Raw genomic sequence first — 26,293 nt, 5'->3', positions numbered from 1 at the left:
TTTGTTTTGTTTTTTGTTTTTACCTCTTTGGCCTGTACAAATAAAGATAAAAGTAATTTCAGATAAAAGCAATTTGGTTTCACCTTAATAACCAAACAGAGCCAAGATAAAATGTTCGATAATGGTAAATTCCCCCTCGCTCTGACAGCCAGTAAAAAGATGCTGACACTGTCACATCGAACCACCAGCTTTGTGTGCATCATGGTTTTTGTAGTTTTTAGCCATTTTCTCACCCGTCCACGAGTTCACAATCTGTCCCTTAAGAGGACTACAGATTCTTACCGACACTGGAGCGCAGGGAGGTCCAGAGAGTTGTCATCACAGCGGCTGGCACTACGTGTGTCTGAAAGTGGTGATTTGAATTATCTTATTCTTTTCAATTTGGAATTAACTTGATTTGACAGTTCTAAGTATGCAGTCCGAATCGGGGATAGTACCGGACTTTGAAGTTGGCGAAGAATTTCACGAAGAACCGAAAACGTATTACGAGTTAAAGAGTCAGCCCTTGAAAAACAGGTCAGTGACTGGAGAGCGAGTGTGTTAAATTCACTTCTTATCATTGTGTTTGACAGTTGCGTCGAAAAAGTTCACTTGCTCATTTAGCATTTTCAGATGTCATAGTTTAAAAAAGGTTTAATAAGTGGTTCTTTAAACATAACATAAGCTCTGGAGTTTTATATTTAGTTCCATTTGTTGACACGTTTCCATACGGATATCATCCTATCGCACGGCGTCTGCAGCTTTCAAGGGACGCATTGGCGGTCTTGCTATGGTTTATGGCTCTTCTCGTTGGTAATTGTCGTTACGTAACGCCTGGAGGGTAGTTTTCTTGTCAACATCCTCAAATATTTGCTTGAGTTAGTAACGTTCCTATTGCCTTTAAAAGTACATAGCTGCAGTCAGTTTCTGTCCACAGCTCCAACTTCATGTGCCACCGGTGTTATTAACGAAATTGTTTATTGCCAAAGTTGAGACACATGGGACATCCGAGCTTTTTTTTTTATTGTCGTAGGCTACCTGTCCCTGCTTCGCATAGCTTATGACAGACCAGCACTATTCTAAAGTTGGGTGACTGACTGAACTAGTTCATGACAAGTGATAATTTTTTGAGTTTTCAGTTTTCTCATCTCATGCGCGGAGCTGATTAAGAGGATGTGCTTGGAACGATCTCATAGCTGACATTGATGAACAGGTTACAAACTAATGAATAAACAAGAGGAATACAAAGAACATGCCCGGTTTATGAGTTCAAGTATCTCTTTTCTGTAGGCTGCTCTTAAGATATAACTCAGGTATATGGTTTTCGTACATTTGTGATTTTAGAGCGAAATGACGGAAAGTAAGAAACTCAAATACTGGAAGAGGTTGAGATAGCCCAGCCAGATTCAGAACAAAATCAAGAGTTGTTGTTGGTATATAGTTGTGTAGTTTACATGTCTGTTTGTGTGACTGATAAACCTCTGATATGCAGTAAACGTAGGATTTTGCAGAAAAGGGAAAAGGTTTCAGCGTTCAGATAAATGACTTTGATGACGTCACGACGTTGCTGTCTTGATCTTCTCTGTGCAGTTTTTTTCCCGTTACAGTTTCGGCTTGTAACTTAATTCACTGTTCTAAACGAATTTCTTCATTAACAAAATGTCATTACATTGCCGCTGATTTTAAAAAGGACTGAATTGTATTTTGGTGCCCTCATCATGTTTCAAACCATTCCCTCACGTCTTTTTGGAACCTGAATGCCACAGTAAAAGAGAAAGACTGGTGAAGCTGTAGCTCTCAAAGATCTCAAGCGATCATTAATTGGAGAGGTTACATCAGGGCTGTTTTTGGGGTTGCACTATTTTTAAATTAATTCCAGGTGTTGATCATAATGTCACATTCAGTTCTGTGTGTCTCCAGTAGTACTAAATTCTGCTTAATAATATTTTGAGCTATAATTCACTATACTCTTGGCAGAACTAGACATGCAGCCCCCTAGACAGCCTGAGAGAGCTTAATTTAGTCAGGAGACAGAGTGTGAAGCCTCTGTTCTATGGGGTGTAAATTAACACTATAAATTTAGAAATGGAAGGTATACCTCCGAGAGTACTGGGTGAGATTGTGGTTGTTTGTATCTGTTGCTGGGATATCTGGAATGATAAATTAAGTTTTGGCAGTTCTGAATGTTTCTGTTGTTATGGCTGTACAGAGATCTTGTGTTTGTTCAGAAGAATTTTCTAGACAGATTCTGTGTGCCTGAAAAGGTAGACTACTCTGTGTCATCCATTACCAACAACAAGAGAGGGTGAGCAAAAGCCAAAGACCTCTGTAGCTAATTTTCCCTCCTTTATTAGTAACTGTTTTTTAGGCTAATTGTAAATTTTAATATTCCCAAGCAATCATGACTCATGGGGCGTGTGAGGCTTTTGGGTTCAGTGAGTGAGAGTTCATGCTCTTTATGTGTTATGTCACATTCTGAATAAATTCTCTAGTCACTGGTATTCTCTTGAATGATCGTCATTGTCCTGTTTGTTCACTGAAGTCTAATATTCTTGTTTAACGTCTAATCAAACCACTTAATATCAGTCCATTTTGACATTGCTGTCAGTTTCTTTTTGCACATAGCTGCCTTGTGAGTTGGGCAGGACTTGCAAACTATGAACTTGTGGAAATGCCTAGTTAATGCCTAGCCACTCAAGATGTAAGTGAAGCTCCTATGGCCTGAACACCAGTTCTCTCTTTGTTTTTTAACACTCGTATTTGTCATACTGTAGATGTATTGCTTACCAGGCAGTTTCATCAGAAAAATGAACAAAATGGAATCTGAACTTAGGTCACCATAAGAGATAATTTGACGTCTGGGCACAAGATTCAGATACATTAGGCCTACTGCTGTTGCTTCGGTGTAATTTTAAATCAAGGATGTTTTACAGTGTATATCTATCCATCTATCTATCTATCTATCTATCTATCTATCTATCTATCTATCTATCTATCTATCTATCTATCTATCTATCTATCTATCTATCTATATATATATGGGTTATCTTTGGAGTTGACAATCTACATATAGATTTTACATTAACTCCAAAAAGGAAGCATCTCATGTTTTGTTGTTGTTTTGTTTTGTATGTAGATTCGTTCATGTGCTAATGCCTGTGTTGGTCTCTTATGATTTATAGTTGATTTGGATATGCATCATCTGGAGCGGTGGATCTCTTTTCCCTAGAGAGACTCCCCAGTGGATGCCAAAAAGACCAGGGTGTTCCTGCCACTGACCTAGGGTGGCAGGAACAGCATTTTGATTGACAGAGGCAGGTTATGCCGTGAATCACCACTTATCTGTAGTGCAAGCACACTGCTGCATCATAAGCCCAATAACTGGACACAGTGCTTTAAGTCTAAGAAGCCACTCCTATATTTATGTACCAATGACTGTTATCCTGGATGAGCAAATTTTATGATAAGAGACAAGTCACTGCTTAACAATGCTATGAAATAACATGTTTTCTTCTGTTTTGAGAAGAAGTCAGTACATGGAGTTTACAGTTGTTATACAGGAATAGATAAAGACTCCCTTTGGTGGCCCAATCATTAATGTCTTCACTGCTGATTAAGAGGCCAATGTGGTCGGATGTTTTGCGCAAACATGTGGAGCAGGAGGAGTATTTTTAGGTTACCATCAGCGCAACGCTTGAGTCATATTACACGCTTCCCTTTTTTTTTTTTCAGTGGCGGCTGCACAAAATATTGGAAATATCTAGCCAAACACACACCCTCATGGCCCTGTTAGCACACTGTAGTGGATCATAACCCCAGAAGAAACATTTTTGACCTTTTACACCCTCACTGAAGAGGCTGCGTTCCAGTTCATATTAGGTGTCCTTCATAACTGGCACACTAGCAGTACTACATTACAATATAACAATATATCCACTTTAGGCAGAAATTTGCCTTTAGTTGTGTTGTGTAAGTGCTGATAGGTTACTGTTAGGAGTCCTACTGTTCTTTAAAGAGAAAATAGAGCTGGACCTTTTTGTCACAAAGGACAGGTGGCAAGCCCATGCACTAGAATCAAGGAGAACGTAATGACAAGGATGATCAAATTAGGGACGCAAACTCTCTTCATAACTTTGAAACCAAACTAAAGACTTAGAGATTTAAAGATTTGCTCTATCTTATGGATAATATAATTTTGATCTGACTTTGTTATGGACATGTAAAGCCGTTTGAGACTGGGCTCTAAACACTGGGCTCTAAAGAAACTTGTATTATTATTATTATTATTATTATTATTATTATTATTATTAAGCAGTTTTTGTAGAACCTTGGAATGGAACCCACTGAATGGTAACCTCACTTTGGAATCTTTGGCTGTCAATGCAGAGGTTGCTTACTGCAATCTTAAATTGATTTTTATGCAAGTTATATACATTTACTTTGGATATTACCACCCAGAGCCAGGAGGTTTAGTCAGCAACTGCCAAAAGAGATTGGTGACTGCGGAAGCAGTGTTGAGATCTTACAAGTGATACTGTGACACAAGAACTGTTATGAAATCAGTGTTAACTTCCCTTAGGAATAAGTCTTTTAGGATGCTCTACAGTTCTTTAGTGCTGCAGGGACAGATATGTGTGTTTTGCTCACATGATAGAAAAAAGATAGCTTCAGGCATGGTCTGATCCATAAGCTTTTTAAAAAAGCTTATTCATCCCTGAATCTCAAGTGATGATTTTATGAGAATAATAAAAACTACTTAAAGGTCAACCACAGTTTTGCCAAGAAAGGGAACAACATTTGACATCAATACATAAAGCTCCTTTGAGAAGTATTTACCTGAAACTTAAAATAACCCTCTCTTTTAATCAGCTCATCTTGAAGGTGATGATTGGAGGATTGTTAGTATTTTGATTTCTCAGTCACACACTGTAACTACTGCAGTGTAACTCTGGTATTTCACACATTTCTTTAGGTATTGTTTTGACTGTGACGACTATTTTGGATATTTGAAATTATTTTTGTCGTGCAAAAATGAGGAATGATTTCCAGGGGTCATTTCTAACAGACAGCTTCCAGTCTGCTCTTGCCAAATACATTAAACAATCCAAATATTAATTCCAACAATCTCAATAAATCAATTCATGCAATCAGGGTGTTACTCTCCACTTAAATTCTTCTCTAGCTCTTCCTCACTCAGTGACAACATGGGCTACGCATTTCTCCCTCATGTAGTGATGACAAGGCAAAGATGATTAAATAATTTTGTAAAAGATATAGAGGGAGAAATTGACTCATGTCACCAGTAAATGGTGCAGAGAGCAAAGAGTCCGCCTACAGTTTTTAACACATCATTTTGAAAAGTTTCTGACAAAGCTTCAAATGACCAATACAGAAAGGTAGGTCTTTTTTGAGTTTTGTATGCTAAAAATGTCTATTTCCTACCCAAAATTGCTTGAAATCACGTTTCTTAAGAGTTCAGCTTTCAAACTTTCAGTTTTATTGGATTGGATTGAAGTCTCATCTTCAGTTTAAATGTGTTTGTAGTTTATCTCTTTTTAATTGGAACTAAATCAAGAATTAGAGAAAACAATGTTTTATTAGTCTTGATAATGTGTGCTTTAAGAATTATAGTGGTGTAATATGTTTGTGTGTTTAAGTGTGTGTGTCTCAGTGTCTCCATGTGTGTGTATGTTTGATTTTTAAATTAGGAATACATAAGGGATAATTAGGAACTAATTAGAGATAGGTGTCCCTAATGATGATGATGATGATTCCATAATGCACATCTATATCTGCTTATTGCTTCAATTGATAAAACAGAACTTTACTCCCTGGTAGTAAAACCACATCCTGGCAGTGTTTTCATGGAAATTAATAACAAAAGTCGTTTTCTGAACGAGCTGTCCAGTCCACACACTGGTAGCAACGGTTCATTGGCTCATGATTTAACAAGCTTGCAAAATTAAAGTTTCAAAAGAAGAAAAGCACTTCGGTGAACAGATTCACGGGCGATCTCTTTTCTTTTTTATTGAAGTCCAGAGGAGCAAAATAGACATGGACTCTTGAATATAAAATAGACATGGTTGACCTTTGGCTTAAACTTTTATCAGTGTTCAATAGTCTGGACGGATATGTCTGTCTATTATAACCTTTTTTATACTAACTGCTCAGTTTAATGCTCTCTGATTAAACGCAATGTTAAAAGCAACGTTATCAGAATTACAGTAAAATTGAGCTGTCTACCAGCCCCCATGATTTCGCGGGCCTTTTTTGGGATTGTCACGGCCTAAAATGCCTGATTTCGTGGCAGCATTTCTAAAAAAAAAAAAAGTGATGCATGTTGCGATGCCCTTAAGCGGCTTTTTGCAATGAAACTGCGGGAGCAAGTGAAAATTGCACAAATAGTTGCCATTCTTTTCTTTTGAATTACAATTGAATCTGTCACTGTAGTTGCCCTGCTGAAGTAGGTCGCAACAGTGCTGCTTCCCGCTTAGCCACCGCTTATGTTTGGCCGTCTTTTATGTCGGCATTTCTACCGTGCGCGATCGAAAATGTACTCCTGCAGTGTGTGAAAAACCCAGCATTTTCGTTGGCGGCTACTTCATTAAGAAATGGGTAGAATTCTGGGGGTCTTTAGAAAGGACCAACTTTCTCTTCGGCTTCCATTAGCATACTGAAAGATTCAGATTAAGCCTAGTTTATACTCGCTGTTGCCACCCTTGCGCACGGCGGCGCGTGCCAAAAGTGACTTCAAAATGAGTTTGTGAGTTTGATGTATGGCTCAGCGTTTTGCTGTGGTTGGTGAAATTCGCGAAAAAACTACGATGATTGGTCAAATTTGAAGAAAAGTTGTGACGTTTGGACAAAATTGCAAGGGTGCGCAGAGTTCACGGTGATTGGTTGAATTTGCGTTAATTGTTAATCCTGGAGGGAATGGTCTACGTCAAACCAGGTGACTGTTAACAGAAAACAAATATGATCAGTGTGAGCAAAAGAGGGAAGTGAGCTGTGTTTGTTGAGTGCACTGATTGATTTTCATCAATCTTTTAAGTTTCTTAATGTTACTAACTGGTCTCAGACCATGCACATAGTCCTTTTACCCCCTCTCTAGTGCCACCCATGGGCAGCATTGAACGAGTTTCAGACTTATCTGAATACCTAATATTCCACCTTCACAGAGGTTTCTGTTCATGCAGATACCATTTTTTCACCTGCTTACATTCTGTCTATGGACGAATTTACATAAATTTCAAACTAGAACATATCAGTCTGTTTCATCTATAGGTCTCAACCACTGAGCAAGTCTGTGACCCCTGCAACCACCTATGAACCTAGAAACCTCAGGGCCCCTGAGAGGCTATTTTAAGCTTGGATCCTTTAAGTGTTGCTTTCAGTTCAGGTTCTGTTTCTGAGCTGACATAGTTTTAATGTTACATAACTTTTTTTCATTATAGCGTCGACTGACCACATTCTAATTTTGTTATGCCCACTTAAACAGCCCCAAATCGTATGATTGAGTTGTCATTTTTGACTGTCATGAAAGTGTTTCTTCAGTTTTTGTGTGTGTGTATGTTTGTGTGTGTGTTATTCATCCATAGTCTGCAGTGAGACATGGGGAGGCCCACCACAGTAAACAAGTGAGGAGAGAATGCATAAAACCTAATTATAGAAATGGGAGACGACAAGTTCAAATTGAGAGAACGAGTTCTCCCAACCCTCTCTGTGAATATTATAACAAAGAACCACTGTATCTGTCTGTTTACAACATACAGTGTACACTTATTTGTCTTTTTTTATTAACTGAAGGAGTGATTGCCTGTTCATTTTCTACTTGGTTCACATTTGAAGGAAAACTAAATCAGGGCAAGGTATCTGGCCCATATAGAAAATAGCCCCAAAATAGGGATAAACACACCTTGCAGCCATTCACACACACACATTAGAGTCTTACCTAAGTGAATGTGGTGTGACTGAGTAATTTTGGAGCTGAGGCCTGTCTACAGTGCTTCACTGGATAATCATTGCTAACCCTTGATCCAGTTTTTCATAGTGTAAAAATCTGAGGTGTAAACCAGCACCTTATATACTATTGCAGAACAGAGCAAGATTCACTCTTAAAGCAAAAAATCATCCAGCTTTATTTGTAGGCCCATTCTGAACATGATTTTTCAACATGATTTTTGTAATGTATTACCTCAGTATTTCAGTACTTTGAAGTTTGTTTTTGCTGTTTTGTTTACAAGTCCAGTAAGTGTATCAGTGTATGATTTTCATACACTGACTGAGGACAGTAGCTTTATATGTTTTCCCCTTTTTTAAAGACTGACTCAAGCTTTCTGTGAGAAAGAATGAGAATAGTACCAAGTATTAAATCACTCAGAAAGCCCCACACTGACAAGAAATGAGTCTTGTTCGGTTACCCATTTAACATTTGAAAACTAAAAATCCAAGTGCTTGGCTGAAAAACTGGGGTACCGTGAAATGAAGAGGTAAGGTAAATATTGGCCCCATAAGTTAAAAAGATTAAGCTCCCTGTTATGTTGTTAAGACTCCAACTCCAGTTCTGTTTTGGTGGTACACTACAGTAGTTCAGAGTGAAGGCTAACATCGGAGTAGCCTACTTCACTGATTAGTCACAGGGCGTTTAGTGGGCGGTCTTATCCAAAGACACACATGATTTTTTTTCCCATGTCATAGGTCACACACCTCTGTAGTGCTGGGTTGTTTCTCAAACCCTCATGGGGAGGACATGAACATTCTCAGGTGTTAAAGCCACAACTCTGAGGTTTCCAGGCTCATGTGACAGCTCATCTCTTAACATTACCTCCGTGATGAATAATAGCTTCCTGTTTGATTGCATGTGTAAAATGTGCTATTATTTCCTAAGTCAGTGCAGTGCTATGTTTGCTAAGCTGCATGCTGATACATTGGCAGCTGCTGTGGTCAGGACTAATGCGTAATTAAAATTACGAATCTCTCCTGCTGAGAGACACTGTCAAATACCACACACAGTGACACACACAGACTGATGCTAACTCTCAGGTGAAGACTGAGCTGAGATGTGAGTTTGAGGGGAAGCTGAAACAAGAGCATTTTCTCCCATACATATACACAAAGAGAAGAGGGTGACAGATCAAGCACCCTTAAATAATATGATCGTTCTCATGTGATAGAATTTATTGGTTCAGACATTGTTATCCAGGGCCACAGTGGATAGGTTATTATATTCCTCAAAGTCATGTAATTGTGTATATGTGGGTTGCTTTTGCGTGTGTGGGGATTAGACACCAGGTGTTAGTACTGGCACTGGAACCTCCCACTATAAACACACATATACTTTCTCTCTCACACACATAGACACACACACAAACACACGCAAATACACACAGAGTGACTTTTAAAGTTGTCCAAGGGCAGTCAGTGCAGCCTCAGGAGAGCGGTTTGGAGACTACAAGTGTGCCGAGGGTCACAGAAAGAAAGGGAGAGAATGTGTGTGTGTGTGTACTATAAATAAAAAACAGTTATGTCTATAAATATCCCCATATCTGTCCTTGGAAAATACCACAGCACCGTTGACTGCCTAATCAGTTCTTAATGCATAATGCATGTAACTTCTGTACCAGATTTGTAATTTAGACTTCCCCCTGAAATGCGTTCTCACAACATGCTTCTTACTCTTCATCATTTTTCTCAGATTACCTCAAGTATAATTAACAGAAATATTTAGTTTGAAAGATTTTCTGTTTTCAAGTTTGTAAATGTATTTCTGCTTTCCACCGTGTGTAGTTCCCATGATCCTCCACTAAGGGCACTTTGAATTTCTGTGAGGTAAAAGGAGGTGGGTGGCCTTCTTATGACATGGCTCTCTCAGCTGTGCTCTGATTGGCTGGGTGGTGTCTCGTTCAGGGGTGAGGCCATGCCAGACTATGCACCCATTGTATTTTCTTATACACACACACAGAGAGAGAGAGACATTCAGAGAATCACAACTGCTGTACACATAATGCACACACAGAAAAGTGGAAAATTACACCAAGTCTGGCACACGCATACAAGGTCTTTTTCTTTGTCAAGATACCAGCATTGTGCTCTCACAGAGGGACAACACAGGGCAAATATCCCACAGTAATATTTTTGGAATCTGTATTAGTGTAGGTTTGATTTGAAAACAAATGTTATATGGTGCAGGCATAATGTGAGAAGCCTGTTACTAAACTGTCAATATCACCATATCTCACTGCGTTGTACCACTGGGCACCAACAGCTGGCGCACACACCACTGCGATAGGATTTAAATATACAATTAATTATTATGTGTCCTTATCCTACAGAGTAATTAGTCTCAAAAACATATGCATTCAAGAATTTATTCAGCTTTCAACAATAGGTTCATTCTGAACATTTGTTAATGGTGTTAAATGGAGGGTTCACAATCCTTTCCTAGGATCTAGATTTTCCTGAAAAATAAAAGGTTATCATTTCCTAAAATTTGTTCATGATGTTCCTTTGATAACTGATTAGTTATGAGTTCATTTTGTATGTCGTTGTCTATGTCTAAGGTTTGTTCTGCTGTCAGCTCTGCCTCCTTGTGTAACTGTGAGTCAGTCTTCAGATCTTTCTTCCAGTTTTATCTTAGAAGATGATTCAGTTGTTCCAGTCTATAGTTTCCTAGCTGCAATCAGTTATTAAAATGAGGAAGAGGTCAATGTACTCTTTCTTGGTGACTGAGACTAGAAGACTTGCTTAAATGTTCCAGAGTTCATTCGCTTTCCCTTTTTTTTTTTCATTTTTCTCTTTGATCACGTTTTAGCTTGTTTGCCTTTTTTTCTTTTGAACAGTTATGCTCATTAATAACTGTTCATGGAATGTCATTTTTTGTAACCTAGTGTAAAAGTTCTTTTTTGCTGCAAGATGAGAGGCCCCACTGAATTAAAATTATTTCACTTAGGAGTGAACAATAAGATTATATGCTACAAGGCAGGGATTATAGGCTGGGTAAAGCTCAATGATAAATGACTGGCTGCAGACCAGGGCTGTGTTTGACTTGACTGGCTAATTAGTGCGATTATTGCACAGCTGGATTGACTAGACATTCGGTGCTGGTTTCATCAAACGGATCATTCACCCAGGGAACCTCTCATTTCGACAGCCCCAGCATCACAGATCTTCTGTGTTTTTGGATGAGGAGAGACGCTGCTGAGTTTTTTGTGTGTGTGTGTGTGTGTGTATGTGTGTGTGTGTGTGTGCGTGCGCGTGTGTGCGCGCGTGTGCGCGCGTGTGTGTGTTTGTGTGTGTGTATACACTCCACAGAGAACTGAAAGTGTGTATTTAGACATTATTGTGAAAGTTCCTCATTTCACTGTTCTAGCGTTAGCAAGATCTGTCCATTCGTGAAAAGGAGACATTTGCTCCAATGTAAGGAGATTTCCAATATGAAAACCAACGCAGATACTCTGTAAGGGTATGAAATCAAACTTTTTCGTTTGTGAAATCCCTTCAACACACATCATCTTAAGCAGAGTACAGTAAAGACCGGCATGTTATAAAGTTGTGAAGTTGCCCTTCTATATTTTACTGTTCATTCTCTCTTTAAAGCTGCTCCATATTGATTATCTGTAATGTGTTCGTGCCTGTAATTTATTTCTCCTAACAACCCATTATCAGGTTATCATCTATTTTCAGTTTTAAAACTATCATACACATCAAGGCCTTTATTGATTGACTGATTTTTACATGACTGGTGGCTGCAACAGTTGACACAATAAGCATGATCCTATTCCAGCTATCTATTTAATTAAAATTAATATTTAGTCTTTAAACAATTTTTTTCATCTCTGTAGACAATCACAATGGATACCATCAAGCAAACTGAAGTTTTTGAAGTGTTCCTTCATCTGTTTTTGCATATTTCCTACCTGTCTATGAAAGTTGGCCTCACTTATTGCAAACCTAATTACATTTCCAAGTCTTGAAATAATTAAATTACCCAAGCACCACACATACTGAGTGTTTGTGTATCTTCTTCCCCTCCTCCCCTCTCTCCCCCATCCCCTCTGCCTCTCCATCCCACACTCTCCCTCTTCCCTCTCCCCTCTCCCCTCTCCATGCCCTGTGGATTGTTGATGGGTTGGTTTTGGAGCAGGAATCCATCAGAGCAGCACGGTTCCTCCAAACCCCCGCTGGGTCCGTCTGCCCTGACCTCCCGTATTCTCCTCCGCCAACAACTGATGAGAGAGCAGCTACAGGAGCAAGAACGTCGAGAGCAGCAACGCCACCAAACCTCTGCCTACCCCCAACACAGCACCACCCAGACCCCTGCCATCAACGTCAGTGCCCCGCAAACCCTGTGCGCACCTGCCCAGGTGCCCATGGAAGTTTTGAAAGTAAGAAATACCTCTTTGGAACACCTGTTGACCTGACACATGTGCTTTAGTTGATCATCATTTGACAGCCATAGGAAATAAGGTTTAGTCTTGTTCGTTTGCAACAACAAGATGATAGCATTGTACATTTTTTAAAGGCAGTTGGGTACCAGAGGGTTTTTAGATGGCTTTGTTCACCTCTGACTTTTGGTTGTGTTGATTGTTTGATGAGTGCTCACTTCAGCTAGAACTTGAATCTTGTTTTGTCTGTGATCAAGCATGGTCTGTTACGATATTGTGTAAAAAGGAGAGATAGGGAGAGAGAGAGAGAAAAAGAGGGCTGGGGTTGTAGGGAGTGAAGTGTGTTAAACGCATATAAGGATTATCTTTTCCTGAGAGAATTCCTCTTTAATGCACGCTGTGCTTCCAGCCTGTAGGATTTAGCCATCTTTAATCCTATTTGCTCAGCTACATTCCCATCTCTCTGGAGCATTGATTGCTTGTTAGTGTGTAGAGCTATAGACTGCTGCTCATTTTCTGTGTTAATGGATACAGACTGTGATAATTGCTACAAAATGAACTTTACTCCAAAGATTACATCCAGCTAAAGTGATTTGGTAAGAGGAGTTTTGTTAAATTATTAAGATATTCATGGGGTTTTTTCCCCCATTTTTAGGGATTTTAAGGTAACAAGTGAAGAGGAATTAACATACATTAAGGCGTCAAGTTTTCTTTTTCTGCAGAATTAACTTTAGAATTGGTGATTTTTACATTACTTATACAGTCACCTGTATGAGTTGAGGTGTATTGTTCATGTGTGTGAATGGCTGTGTGTATGTCTGTGTGTGTGTGTGTGTGTGTGTGTGTGTGTGTGTGTGTGTATGAATATGTGTCATTGTCCTCAACTCACACTGTATGTTATAAAGATTTAAATTATTTTAAAGAGTTGCATTATTTTTTTTTTAATCAACCTAAATTATGTAGTATTTCTACATCCAGAGTATTTCTAGATTTTCTAACTGAAGTATTTCCATTGAATGGCTTATCATGTGTAAATATACACATAATAATAATAATTATTATTATTATTAAGTGGAAACAGAATTGTGTAATTATACCATTACTGAATTGTTCTTCTCCCTGTGGCGTTAAATGGTTATAGCGTCAATATTCATCGCAGTAACAATGTCTGTTTTATGACATTTAAAAACACATCTGGAGAATTTTTCCTATGGCCATCTGAAATTGTTCTGCTATAGCAAGAGCATCAGTGACTAATCTTTGTTTTACTGAGATACTGATGAGTTGTTTCCTGTTGAGAAAAGGGAGTGTTGCAACAAGAGTTACTAATTTTTCCAGCGCAAAGCCGCTTCTCCGATTGTGGTGAACTTTTAGACTCGCAGGTAACATGTTTGTATGTAAGGACAGTCGCTGTGTAATCCTTTATCGTATTATATTGCACACAGGATGAATGACTGCCTACTTTGTCTCCGTTAGGGTCTGATCTTCCACAGTTTAGTCCTGGTTTCAACATACAGGAATACTATTTTACATCACCGTAATTAATTTCTCTTGTGTGTATACTACAAATACAAGTTTTAACCTGATTGGTTATATTTAGTAGAGGAACATATTGATTTTAGAAATACATTCCACAAATAGACATGAACTGCTCTTCTTCCATACGTTTGTTTTTCCTCTTTGATAGCTTAGATTTATTCACACTTCAGATCCGTGATTTACAAGAAAGCAGTTCTAGATAGCTCTATCGTTCATTCAGTCATTTTTCCACCTCTTGTAAGCTAGCACTATTCCTACTATTTCAGAGAAAGACTGAGTGACTTCATTTAATTTACTTAAAAGAGTAATTTAATTTAATTAAAAGAACATACCTTTAAACAGGAATAGGGTAAGGGCAGAAGATACACAGTTTAATGGGAAAGACTGTGCTGAATGAATCAAACCTGAGAACTATCGCCACAGCACATTGGGTGTGTAATTGTAAATATTATGACAGGAAAAAATAAGTATAGAATATTTGATCACAAGTATTATCTGTAGTCTTATCTGTAACAATACTGATGTTGGTGTTTAAAGTGTCTGTAATTAAAGCGGTCGGTATAAATCTCGCGTTGCTCCCGTTGCTAAACGGTTGAATGCTCAGCGGAACAAATTAGGAGATGCGTCTCTCTCTCCTCATTCTGGGCATTTGATACCTGCATCATGATGGCAGGAGAATGTGCTCTGAGCATCAAGGCTGTGTTTAGTTTGCTATGGTTTTCCAGCTGGTCTAACAGTGCTCTGTTTAGATAGATATTCAGTGCTGCTCAGTAATGTCCCTCTAATTTTTTCACCCATTACAATCACTTTCTCTATTTTGTTTTTGCGATTTTGAGGATCAACAAGTGCTTTTCTCATTAGACAAAAATTGTACTCTGAAAAAAGAAAAACTGCCTCTCCCACCACCGTAACACTGAATGCAGAATGTAAGTAAACCTTGAATGAAATTTTTTTTAAATAGTGGGAGTGTGGATCGCTCAGCTACATACAGTGTGCATTCATTATCCCAACTCTTTAACACAACTCATAGCAGCATATGCTGACCTTGGCTAAACTGTAGGCAGACAACATTTTGCTAACTGTTGAGAACATTAAAGGAAGGGGTAGTTATTTATATAGCCAGGATGTGTAGATGTTTGGTGTTTGCGTCGGTTTCACTTGCCTCCTTTTAGACATTGTGTTCTGGCAGGACTATTGCAATGCAACCATGCTTGCCAAATCCTTTGGCCATAAGTTCACAAAAGTACAACAAATCCAGAATCTCATACCACAGCGGTCCTCTGTGCCATGTTAATGCCGCCCTGACCTGTCTAATTCACTTTGCACTTCCAGACTTATGAAACATCATTTATGAAAAATCAGATATGACAGGCCAGAGAAATTCCTGTTATTCCAGGGGGAGATAAAGGCATTTTTCAGTGCGACTTACTCAGACAAGAGCTGTTCCTGCCCGGCTCTGTGATGCAGTTTGAGCTGGGCTGTCTGTGTCTAGATTAGCCTGCTCCTCACAAAGCTACACAAAATTAGCTTAGAGGTACCAGGCAGAGTCATTGGACCTTAAAAGTGAAAATATTAAGCTCAGATGAGTTTGTCTAAAGACTGATTGGTCCCTTAATTAGCCAAGTGACCTCTGACCATCTGAGAAATAAGTATGGGATCAGTTTGGAGAGCTAGACAAAGGCTTGCACAGTCTTACCGCACACCCAACACTAATTCACCGAAGAATGCTCGTAATTAGGACCACAGCTTTCATTCCATCACATATTTAGAAAAGGAAAATGTTAAAACACACACACACACACACACACACACCCACACGCACGCACAATCACGTACATACTGAGCTTTGAGATGAATGTAAGATCATATCCTAAGAGTGTCTTAGTATGATTAGCTTTAGTAAAAGATTCACAGAATTCACTGGTATTTCTAGAGAAAGTACAATAAGAGAGAAAGAATGTTGTACAGCATACCAGGTTAAGCACTCGATGTCTGGAGTGATTCAACATTTCTGCAGGGAAAGGGAATTCTAAGAAAGGCACACAGCATCTGCCTATAGGTTCATGAGGAATGTAAAATGTGAATCTTGTATCAAATTGCAAAATAGCAGGGATTCAGTATTTTGTTAACATGACCCGCGTACTTCATTACTTAAACATTTGTATTCCCAATTCTCAAATCTACAAGGGTATGATATGTCCATATTTCAAAATAGTTGATGCACCTGTATGATTGCCCACCAATACATTGTCTGAATTAATACATATGACGACATTATTACCTTGTAGATTTGTTGGCATGTGCTTTTCTGTGCATTGGCACCACATCCGATCCCAGAAGTACAGAAGAAGTGAACCATTCCTATAAACATATGGTATTCTGCTAAATTTAGACAACACTGAAATTCTGAATACTTAATTTAAGACACTACAGTAAGTCTAACAAGTCCTTTTGTCAGCACAGCATAATATGTCATTGCTCCCGAAGACTCTGTGGACAGTCAGTCAGTCATTCTGCAGAATTAAAGCACAGTTCTGTAGTCTGGCTCTGACCCATGGTGTAGTTGAAGACTGTTAGTTCTTCAGGTTGCGTTTCACACTGTGGTAAAACACATGGGCAAATGATTAATGCAAGCAGGCAGAGAATGCTACAGATGTTACCACTACATTCATCATTTAGCTCACCAGGACCATGTACAACTCAGATGAGGAGTTCTACTGACCAAACACTAGAGACAGGATTTATAAGGATTTATTGTCTATATTATGTCCGAATCACAATCATTTAAAAAGCATGCACATAGCAGAAAGGAGCATGTATGAATTTTAGCGTGCAAAGGTCAAAAAGTCCTCCAGTACAACGATAATGTTAAGATCTTAATCCCTTTCCTGAAAGAGGCAAATTAATTTGTTGTGGCTTGATTCAGCATTTATATTCCCCATTTTACAAATATAAGAATGTGTTAATCCCCTAAAAATTTCACAATATCTCCCATTCACTCTATCTAAAGGGAAAAAGGAACATTCTGATAATATAACTGACCAGGGGAACAGTGGAATGTCCAAAGCATGTTGCACAAGTTTTTTCTTTTTTTAAAGGACAAATCTTTGTTTGTCATGTTCCATTCCTTAAACTGAAATGCTAGTGTAATGTGAGTGCTATTCCTCCCTAAATGTCATTGACTTTTAACCACAAGGAACCTCTCTGCCTGAGGACGCTATTGCCAGTGGCACATGGTTCAACAAACAGAGACCTGCTTTGTTGTTGAACTCTGTTTTGTTAACAGCTTTAGCACAAAGTTTATGTGCTACAAAGAGTATCCTGAAGCCCATCATTGACCTCTAACCTCTAACGATGTTTCCCACATTTACCATGTGACTGGCTCTACTTTAGAGCACTGGTGTTGTCATTTATGCTTCAGCCACTTTGTTATTTACAGTTTTCAGTTAAAGGTATTTGAACAAATGATGTTCACTTAAACTCATTTACACAAATTATGTGATGACACTGTCCTTGTCTAACACCTTGTCTAACAGCTGAATCAAAATTCAAATACAACTAGCCAACGTACATTAGGAAATACATAGTTGTTGTGCACATATGGAGATAAAAAGGAGCGTTCAATCTCTGTCAGAAAGATGAATCTGAAAGTGCAGATGATCATGTGTATGCCATGTCCTGTCTCAGGATATGATTGCAACGGCTCCATAAAAGGCCCAAAGGCTCATCTTGTGTAGTATAAAAATGTTATATAAAATGTTTTTTTTATAATTTACAAAGTTAATTGTTTATGTATTTGTTTGTTTGTTTACTTATCAGTAAGGAACTATTTTGTGTTCTACATCAACTTATATTTCCATTAATTTGTTTGATGTGAAGTTGAGAGTCCATGGCCCAGTAACATAAATAACTTCAAAATCTTTTCCAATGTGACTTTTGTTAGCATATTAAATTTAACAATTGACAAGTCACATTAGTCACTGTGACAAAAAACAGAGAATGAGAACTTCTCCGTTTATATTTTTAGGGTCACTTTTTCTCTAGTGCCAAAAGGATGTGTGGAGCTCTGAAGCTTAGGTGTTCTGTGTTTTGTGCTTTGGTGCACTGCATATAACAGTCTTTTCCCTTTGTATCATATCACAGTCTTTGTTATTTATAACTCACTGCTTTAGTCCCTAAGCCTTTTTTTGCAATAAAAATTGAAAAACAGAATAAACTACATAACACAACAAAACTTGAATTCACATCTAAAATTTATAGTATAATCCACAATGGGGACTATGATGGTACACTGTGCCCTGTTTAGGTATGGAATGTTGGCTCCAAAGTTTAACAGTATGAGAGTTTTAATGAGAATGCCACATGAGCGCCTAGTCTTTATCTTGACTTTACAGTGAGTTACAAATCACATATGGATTTATATATGGATTTTTGGTAAAAAAAAAAAAAAGGATATCTATCTATCTATCTATCTATCTGTCTATCTATCTATCTAGTCATTTATAATTGTTGGCTCCCTCTTGCCTCAGGGTGGATTTTTACAGTGCTGTTTAATTAACTCATGACCTAAGCTATCTGGTTGTATTTTAAACATTAACACCCTATGTTAACACAGTTTAAGCTATTCCCCTCAGGGAATGCCCAAAATAGCTCTTTCCTATACTGTGCAGACAATGATAGTTTAGTTGTCTATCTCTATCTCTTGCTCAGAAAGTTATATCTGCAAGAAACTGAAGTATTTTATTAGGATAGATTCCTTTAGGTTTGATATGAGTTAACACTACAGGCCTTTCATGTTACTTTCGTTTATTATGTTGATTTGTTGCATGGGAAACATGTTGTTTTTATTTACTGAATATTATCTTTGTGTAACACCCACAAACTGACCACTACTGCCTTGACGCTTTGACTTCTGTATTAATATCAGTGTATATAATTGGAAAAGCCTGTGGTCATTTGAGTTATTAAAAACAGAGACATATATAATAAAACTGTAGGCTACTTCCATTTGGAAACATTTAAATTTTGTAAGGTGTAGCTTTTTTTTCTGAAATTAATAGCAGGACTATATTTATTGATATCTGAGAGCCACAAAATAACCGCAATTGCCGTTATAAGGTTTGTTTAGGAAGGCTACTGTAATGTTACTGTAATGTGTCATTTGAGCTCTGTTTTGCTGAACTCCAATTAGAAGTTCAGAAGGGGTTGATGCAAGGAAAAATAATCGCAATGCTGCCAGCATTTCTCAGCGGTGGGCTTTTGACATCCTGCAGTTAAACTCGATACCAACTAATAAAAGGAACAATGATGACATCTCAAAATCTTGATAACGATTTGAAACAGTTTGGTAATGACTATCAAGCAAAAGTGGATAGTGGCCTGTCGATGTACAGTGGTTAAGCTCAGACTATGTGTTTGATGTGTTTTCTATATTTTTCCTTTGTAGTTTCCAACCTCTCTTAAAATAAATACCAATTTACTTCAACCCACTGACCCAAACAAAGAAAATATGCTTGCAATGTGACTGAGAGTTTTTGACAGAGGCCCTCTTAACCACGTTCATGATCCCAGTGAAAGAAAAGGTCTTAAATGGGTTTTATACTGAACGAATTCATTTTTGATAGGAATAGAACACTTGGATAATGTCAAAGATATACTACATAATTAAAGACTTGTTTGTACCACTTTTATGAGACGGCTTTTGTTTAACGCGCCAGGACACTGCAGCTATTATTAACACGTGTTGTCGACGCACGTGCCCACCGGTTTCGTCAAGAAGCCGTAAATGAACGTCTGTGATTTCCACTTTCCGCTTGTAATAAATGTTGAAGTTACAACAGAGGCTTATTGCGTTTTTGTCTTTTACACGTTTTCTAAAACTACATACCTCTATCTTATCCTATATCTTAAATCCACTACCTGCAAACTGCAATTGAACGGCAAATGAACTCACTTTCCATCACTACTTATTTAGATTACAAAACATTTTCCACTACTCGCACTCCGAGGAGTAATATATGAATGAAATAAAGAGAATAGCACTAATGGGAAAACTGCAGTACTTTTGCCATTCACTGTATTTACAGTCAGTGCTGCTGTTAAATCAATTGTTCCGCTCGTTCCTGACCTAGGAAAACACAAGTCCTTTTCTCTCTGAATCGGACGGAACTGCAGATCAGAGCTTTCTGACTGGAGGCAAGTGTCACTTTGGAGAAGGGTGGGCTCACTGAAGAAAAGGCCCCGTTGTATTCAACAAATACTGACGTCAATAGCCACCATAAAACATAAATTCATATTCTACCTAAAACAACACAGCCTTAAAAAAAGGTTCGTTGTGTCTTGTGCTAATTGCTCTACATGCATAACAAATGAGGGGTTTTTCGCCTTTTAAAGCTCAGCTGTCTAACTTCCAGGAGCTACGTTCATTTCGTTTGAGGTCGTAAGGGATAGCAGCAGCTCGCGCGTTCGATTATTTAATCAGCTGACAGTTTTGAAAAGTTTTATTTTATTTCTTGGAGATGCTGGAAATGATTGAATGCTATCGTCATCAGGTGAGCTATGCAAATAAGTCAGAGAAAAGTCGAGTATATAAAAGATTTAAAACTTATTCTGTTTACTAATCTTTGAGTGCTTTTTTTTATTATTTGGAATATACGTTTATCCATGCAAGTGTCAGGATTATATTCGGTTGTAAAATACTTATTCTCACTTATATGGTGTTATACGCCGTTTTCATGCGTAAATTCCACTACTTAAAGGGCCAGATGACCTCGCTTTCCACAACTCCGTGTACTTGTATGAATGACTGTCAGAGACTTTAGTTTAAAGCAAAGTACTCCAAGAAATGGATACTTGCTTTAAAGATACTGGAAGAGTATTAGTTTTTGCATCTGTAACTCTTGCATGTACATCTAGAGAATACCACTATAAAAACATAATCTTCACTTACAATACTTTAGGTGATTGCAATTGTAAAAACAATTTGTTTTTATGTCTGTGTCAGCAAAATCTGAACAGCATGGTTGTAATCTGTTCTTGTATACTCTGTACTCTGTAATGTGTACTTGTGTTCATGGCTTCACTGGTACTTCAGGTACTTCTTACATCACAGGACCATCACTTCACTTTTTTTTTTTCTCTTTTTTTTCTTTTTGAAAAGACAAGTGACCTCTCTGTCCTCTCTATGCGGATCCATTTCAGTCAGACGAGTTAACCTCTGTCTCTTACTCCCTACTTCTGTCATCCCAAATTCAGGTTCAAACTCACCTGGAAAACCCCACCAAGTATCACATCCAGCAGGCTCAGAGACAGCAGGTGAAGGCATATTTGTCCACGACCCTGGGGGCCAAGCTCGGGACACAGGCCGTCAGCTTACCGTGCCCCAACCAGTCCTCTGATCACGGGGGCATGCCTCCGGGGCCGGGCAACAGTGCCCCTAACAGCCCTATGGCCTTACTGACTCTGAACTCCAACTGTGAGAAAGAGGTACAGACAACCTTTTCAGTCTGTTGTTTCTGCATTCGCCCTGGTCACTCAGTCAAACTACAGAGATGTGGTTTTTTTCTTGTTGTTTTTTTGAGGAATCACAGAAACAGAAGTGTAGGATGAATTTTTTGGAACATGAGGGTCTAATTAACAGAAACAGGGACTCACAAGTTACGCATCACAGTCTGTACTGAATACCCCAGATACCTTTAAACTAATTTAACTGTCTGTTTTTAAATTCTCTTAATAGAAATATAGATGGAGGTTTGTAGGTTTCTGGTATGTGGCAAGCACCCTGTGTTGATAGTTGAGTTTGGCATTACAGATGGATGATGTCATTGATGACATAATCAGTCTGGAATCCAGTTATAGTGATGATATTTTGGGGCTGTCGTTGGATCCGGGACTTCAGATGGCCAATACGGTAAACTTTCAGTCATTTTTTTACTTTTGGGTTGGTTTTACTACAGCTATGTGCCTGCATGTTTGTGTGTAGAATAAGGATAAATATATAAAACTGTAAACATCTGACAATATTTGCATTATTTCCAAGTACTCTGAGGGAATAAAATCAGACTTATTAACACCAGTATATGGAAAATGCACATCAAAACCTACAATTGTTCCCAAAGTTAGCAGTTAGCTCTGTGGAATGTTAGCAACCCCCCTCCTTCTCTTTCTCTTTCTCTTTCTCTCTCTCTCTCTCTCTCTCTCTCTCACTTTCTTATCAACACTTAGAGGGAAGGAGACAAAGCTGACATACTGTTAATTAACCCAGAGATCAGACACTGCCAGCTGTCATCACTAGCGACAGCTTCAGTCTGCTTCTGTCTGTCACAAACTGTGTACCACCTTTAGTATGCAATCTGCCCTACATAATGCAGCCAGTTGCTAAAACTTGTTTTTTTTTTAAGGTTTTGTTTTGTGAATTATGTATCTGTTGTTCTATTTTTTGTGCATGTGTTTTTGGATGACTATGTCTGGCCTTTTACCTTCACTTTGGACAAATTTTTGAAAGAGTGTTTCCTTTGTGGTTAAAACATTCTGAAAATTAATTATTGGTCAGAAATTAGTTATTCATAGTAGTTATTTATATAAATTACTTCACACAGTTCTAATTGTGACTTCTAACAAAATGCTATAAGAGCATCATCTCTGTTTTTGAAAATAATAATAAGATTGTTCAGATTTGTAAAGTAGCCGCTTTTCTGGTGTATTCACTGAACTGTCTTTTCCCAAGATCCCAGTATCTGCTGGCCTCCTGGACATGTATGGGAACCCAGGCATGGCTCCTCCAGCCATCTCTATCAGCAACTCCTGCCCTGCCAGCCTGCCCAACATTAAAAGGGAATACTCTGGTAAGTATTGCTTCTCACACACATGTACACACAATCTCACATACGCATACACACATGCACTCGTGCACTCACTCAGATACATGCATCTCTCAAATATACACACATAGGCTCCTGTTAATTTGACAATACTGATAATTTAACTTGTTGATTTGGTGCAGCCTAATATAGGCTGAAACTGAAAAAAAATAACTGATAAAACGATAAGCAGACTCTTAAAACACCCTCCAGGCCTTTTGACATCACACTGATTTGTTTTCCCTTTTGTTTCCCTTTGGCTGAATATTCCTGCAGTTTGGTCTTCCTCTTTCTAGAGTTTTAGTTTAGGAACAGTTCGCAGCACAGCACATCCTAAGTTGTGTAACATTACCCGCATTGTGTGTAATTCAAAAGGGCAAATGATGATAATAATAAGCACTGAAAATTATTATGTGCCAAATAGTTACCCCAGCTCCAGCCATGATGCATATGCTGGACAAGTCTGGATCCTGTGGCAAGTTTGAAAGCTATCAAAGGCCTGAAGGGTTTCCAGTAGGTATGTGTGATTATTTATTCCTATATTCCAGAAAGAACAGCCTTTCACATATTAGATCACCTGCTGTTCAAACATTGATCTCATTTCAGGAATGTGCGGACTGTCATCAGTAAACAAAGACACTAGGTGATCTGAATGAAAACATTTTACAACGCTATATTAAATTTTGAAATACTGTATTGCATTAAGATGGGATCGTTTTCTTGGCGAGTGTATTCTCATGTGACCAGGACCCCCGTTTGTAATTGTCCTGTGACAAATTTCACAGTGAATTGAGAATTTCATCTGGTTTTAATTTTTTTTTTAATTTTCATTGTAATCCCAGAGAATATACGTAATGATTATTAATAGAAGGGTGAGCGAGTAGCAGTGGTGAAAATCAGTTGGTTTACAGTACATATAGTGGATATGTTGCATTAGAAATCAAAGTCAAGAGTGAGGAGATACCTGGTGGTGGAGTATTTATGTGCTGAAGGTGTTTCATTTTTAGTCTTTGTCTTAGTCATTAACTGAGAAAGCATATCACCTTAGTCTGAAACACTCTGAAGGTGCTATTACTGAATCCTCTTTGAGTGTGAAATTCATACCAAAGCATTCAGTGGTACGCTTGATTTGTTTGTCTTGTGACTCCCATTATATGTGTTCACCTTCACCATTTGAGTCTGGTCGCTGAAGTAAAAGAATAATACAGCTGGCACACTCACTAGCGCCCCATGTGTTTGTGGAGGTGTATGATCATATGGTAACCTTGCTGTGTATGATTACAGAGGCTGAAGTCAGAGCTCTAGCCAAAGAGAGACAGAAAAAGGACAACCACAACCTGAGTGAGTATATATTTTTTATTCTTAGATTTGGTAACTCATTTGACATTATTTATGTCATTTCTTTGTAATAGAGCATTACTAAACTACCCACTACCTGCATTTCGTTGCAGTTGAGAGAAGACGGAGATTCAACATCAATGATCGAATCAAAGAGCTGGGGACATTGATTCCAAAGTCGAATGATCCGTAAGTCTGAAAAGCATCAGTATTTTGCTGTAATACTACAGTGCATATGCTCACCAGCCACTTTATTAGAAACTGCTACCTTGCACTACATGCACTGGCCACTTTTTGTGGCATACTTACCTTAAAGGTACATTATATAGGTGTACAATTACAGACTGTAGCCCATCTATCGCCGTGCACGGTCTGTCAACAACCCTCTACTCTGTTCATCAACAGTCAGTTTCTGACCTCAGGACTGCTGTTGACTAGATATCATCTGGGTGACAGAGAATTCTCAACACAGCAGTAGCAGTGGCAGTGGCATGGCACTGGGTGTCACACTGATAGGAGTATATCAGGCACAGTGGCATTGCTGGGGTCTTTATACATGCCACCACTGGGTTGAGAGTGGTCTGATCTGCCACACAAAACTATCCAGCCAGCAGTGGTCCTGAGTGGTCAGAGACTGACCATTGATGAGGGGCTAGTTGATAGGTACCACAGACTGTGCGTGGCAACAGATAGACCATAGTCTCTAACTGTACACCCGCCAGGTGTACCTACAGGGTAGGTGTTTCTTATAGTGTCCGACAAGTGTGTGAGCATACTTGCTGCCTTTAATTATATACAACTGCTGGTGGTTAAAATGTGACTGTTCTTCTGCTATTAGCTGAAGCTCTCTCTCTCTCGCTATCTCTCTCTCTCTCTTTGTGTGTGTGCGTGCGTGTGTGTGCGCACATTTCGGCCTTTAGAGACATGCGTTGGAATAAGGGTACCATTCTGAAGGCCTCTGTGGACTATATCAGGAAGCTACAGAGGGAACAACAACGTGCTAAAGAACTGGAGAACAGACAAAAGAAACTGGAGCATGCCAACAGGCACTTGATGCTAAGGATACAGGTACAGTAAAATATACTGAAGGAGAGAATTTAGAAAAATATGAATCAGTGTAATTTGGACTATTTGATCTAAGCTCTGAAATGGATTTGTCTAATTGCTTCAGAGGAACGTGTCCTCAGGATTATGTCATTTTTATTCTGCACGCCATGACTTCATAGTGCAGCATTTAGTTGAATTGTTTATTTAAATAATTCAATGATGAATGCATTGTCTTACCCTACGCTGATCCCAATGGTAACCCTGATACCTACATTAAAACACTAATGGGGACTGGAACCCTAATGTTTTTGTTATTCTTAATGGTAATACCATTACTAACATGAAAAACAATGCAAGCACTAACTCTGTCACTCTTGCTGATGCAGGAGTTGGAGATGCAGGCTCGCGCCCATGGACTTGCCGTGGTGTCGTCTCCTCTCTGTTCCTCTGAGTTGGCCGGGCGAGTCATCAAACAGGAGCCTGTTTTAGGAGACTGTACCCAGGACATGTACCCCCACCAGCATCTGTCCTCCTCTGCCCCTGACCTGACCCGCTCCAGCACTCTGGACCTGAACGACGGCACCATCACCTATAGCGATGGCCATGTATCTGCCGGTGACCCAGGGGCTTACGGTGCCTCCGTCACAAAGGCAAGCACCTCGAAGCTGGACGACATCCTGATGGATGACACGCTGTTGCCGGTAGCAACCAGTGACCCACTCCTTCCCTCAGTCTCATCGGGAGCGTCGAAGGACAGCAGCCGTAAAAGCAGTGTTAGCATGGAGGAGAATGAACAGGGTTGTTAGCACATCGCCCTCTGCTGACTTCCTCTAGTCCTTTTTACTTTTGTAAACCCCCCTGTTATCACAGAGCTTTGGGTCTGTACATCAGACTAACAGCTGGAGGTACTGCCACCCTCCCTCTTGAAAAGCACTGCCCATTTCTTCAAGTGTAATTATTATTATTTTTTTTATATCTACAGTTTTTTTTTAAGTCTTCATGCCAACACATGATTAGCAGTCTTGCTTTAAGTTATGTGTGCTGTCAAGTGTGATTTGGCTACGTAAACTATCATACTGAATCAAGGTCAGTATCATTTTAGGTAATGATTTCAATAACTTTAAGGAGGTCATTTTGGATTTTGACTTA

General features: G+C 38.8%; 1 protein-coding gene across 7 annotated transcripts; it reads left to right on the top strand.

Moving 5' to 3' along the window:
• The first annotated feature begins 412 nt into the window (after positions 1–412).
• LOC115806449 (microphthalmia-associated transcription factor-like) lies at positions 413–25,950 on the top strand. Of its 7 annotated transcripts, none has more exons than XM_030767149.1 (9): positions 413–516; positions 12,122–12,362; positions 21,156–21,386; positions 21,712–21,810; positions 22,627–22,744; positions 24,044–24,100; positions 24,211–24,286; positions 25,018–25,165; positions 25,531–25,950. In XM_030767149.1, the coding sequence occupies exons 1-9, from the start codon at positions 413–415 to the stop codon at positions 25,948–25,950; spliced, it is 1,494 nt and encodes a 497-aa protein (XP_030623009.1). The 7 variants fall into 7 exon arrangements, with proteins under 7 accessions (XP_030623009.1, XP_030623008.1, XP_030623006.1 ...); XM_030767148.1 differs by having other exon boundaries at positions 21,156–21,437; positions 21,694–21,810; XM_030767146.1 differs by having other exon boundaries at positions 12,119–12,362; positions 21,156–21,437; positions 21,694–21,810.
• The last annotated feature ends 343 nt before the right edge of the window (positions 25,951–26,293 follow it).

The sequence above is a fragment of the Chanos chanos genome, chromosome 3 (assembly GCF_902362185.1).
Source record: "Chanos chanos chromosome 3, fChaCha1.1, whole genome shotgun sequence".
In the NCBI taxonomy this organism is placed as follows: Eukaryota; Metazoa; Chordata; class Actinopteri; order Gonorynchiformes; family Chanidae; genus Chanos; species Chanos chanos.
Note: the sequence above shows the minus strand (reverse complement) of the source record. Positions and strands in the feature narration are given on the sequence as shown.

Bases quoted from the DNA above. Each gene is read 5' to 3' on its own strand.
- LOC115806449 (XM_030767146.1), top strand. From the start codon at position 413: ATGCAGTCCGAATCGGGGATAGTACCGGACTTTGAAGTTGGCGAAGAA. The intron at 21,811-22,626 runs GTAAACTTTCAG...TCTTTTCCCAAG, and splicing joins GACTTCAGATGGCCAATACG to ATCCCAGTATCTGCTGGCCT. The intron at 25,166-25,530 runs GTACAGTAAAAT...TTGCTGATGCAG, and splicing joins ACTTGATGCTAAGGATACAG to GAGTTGGAGATGCAGGCTCG.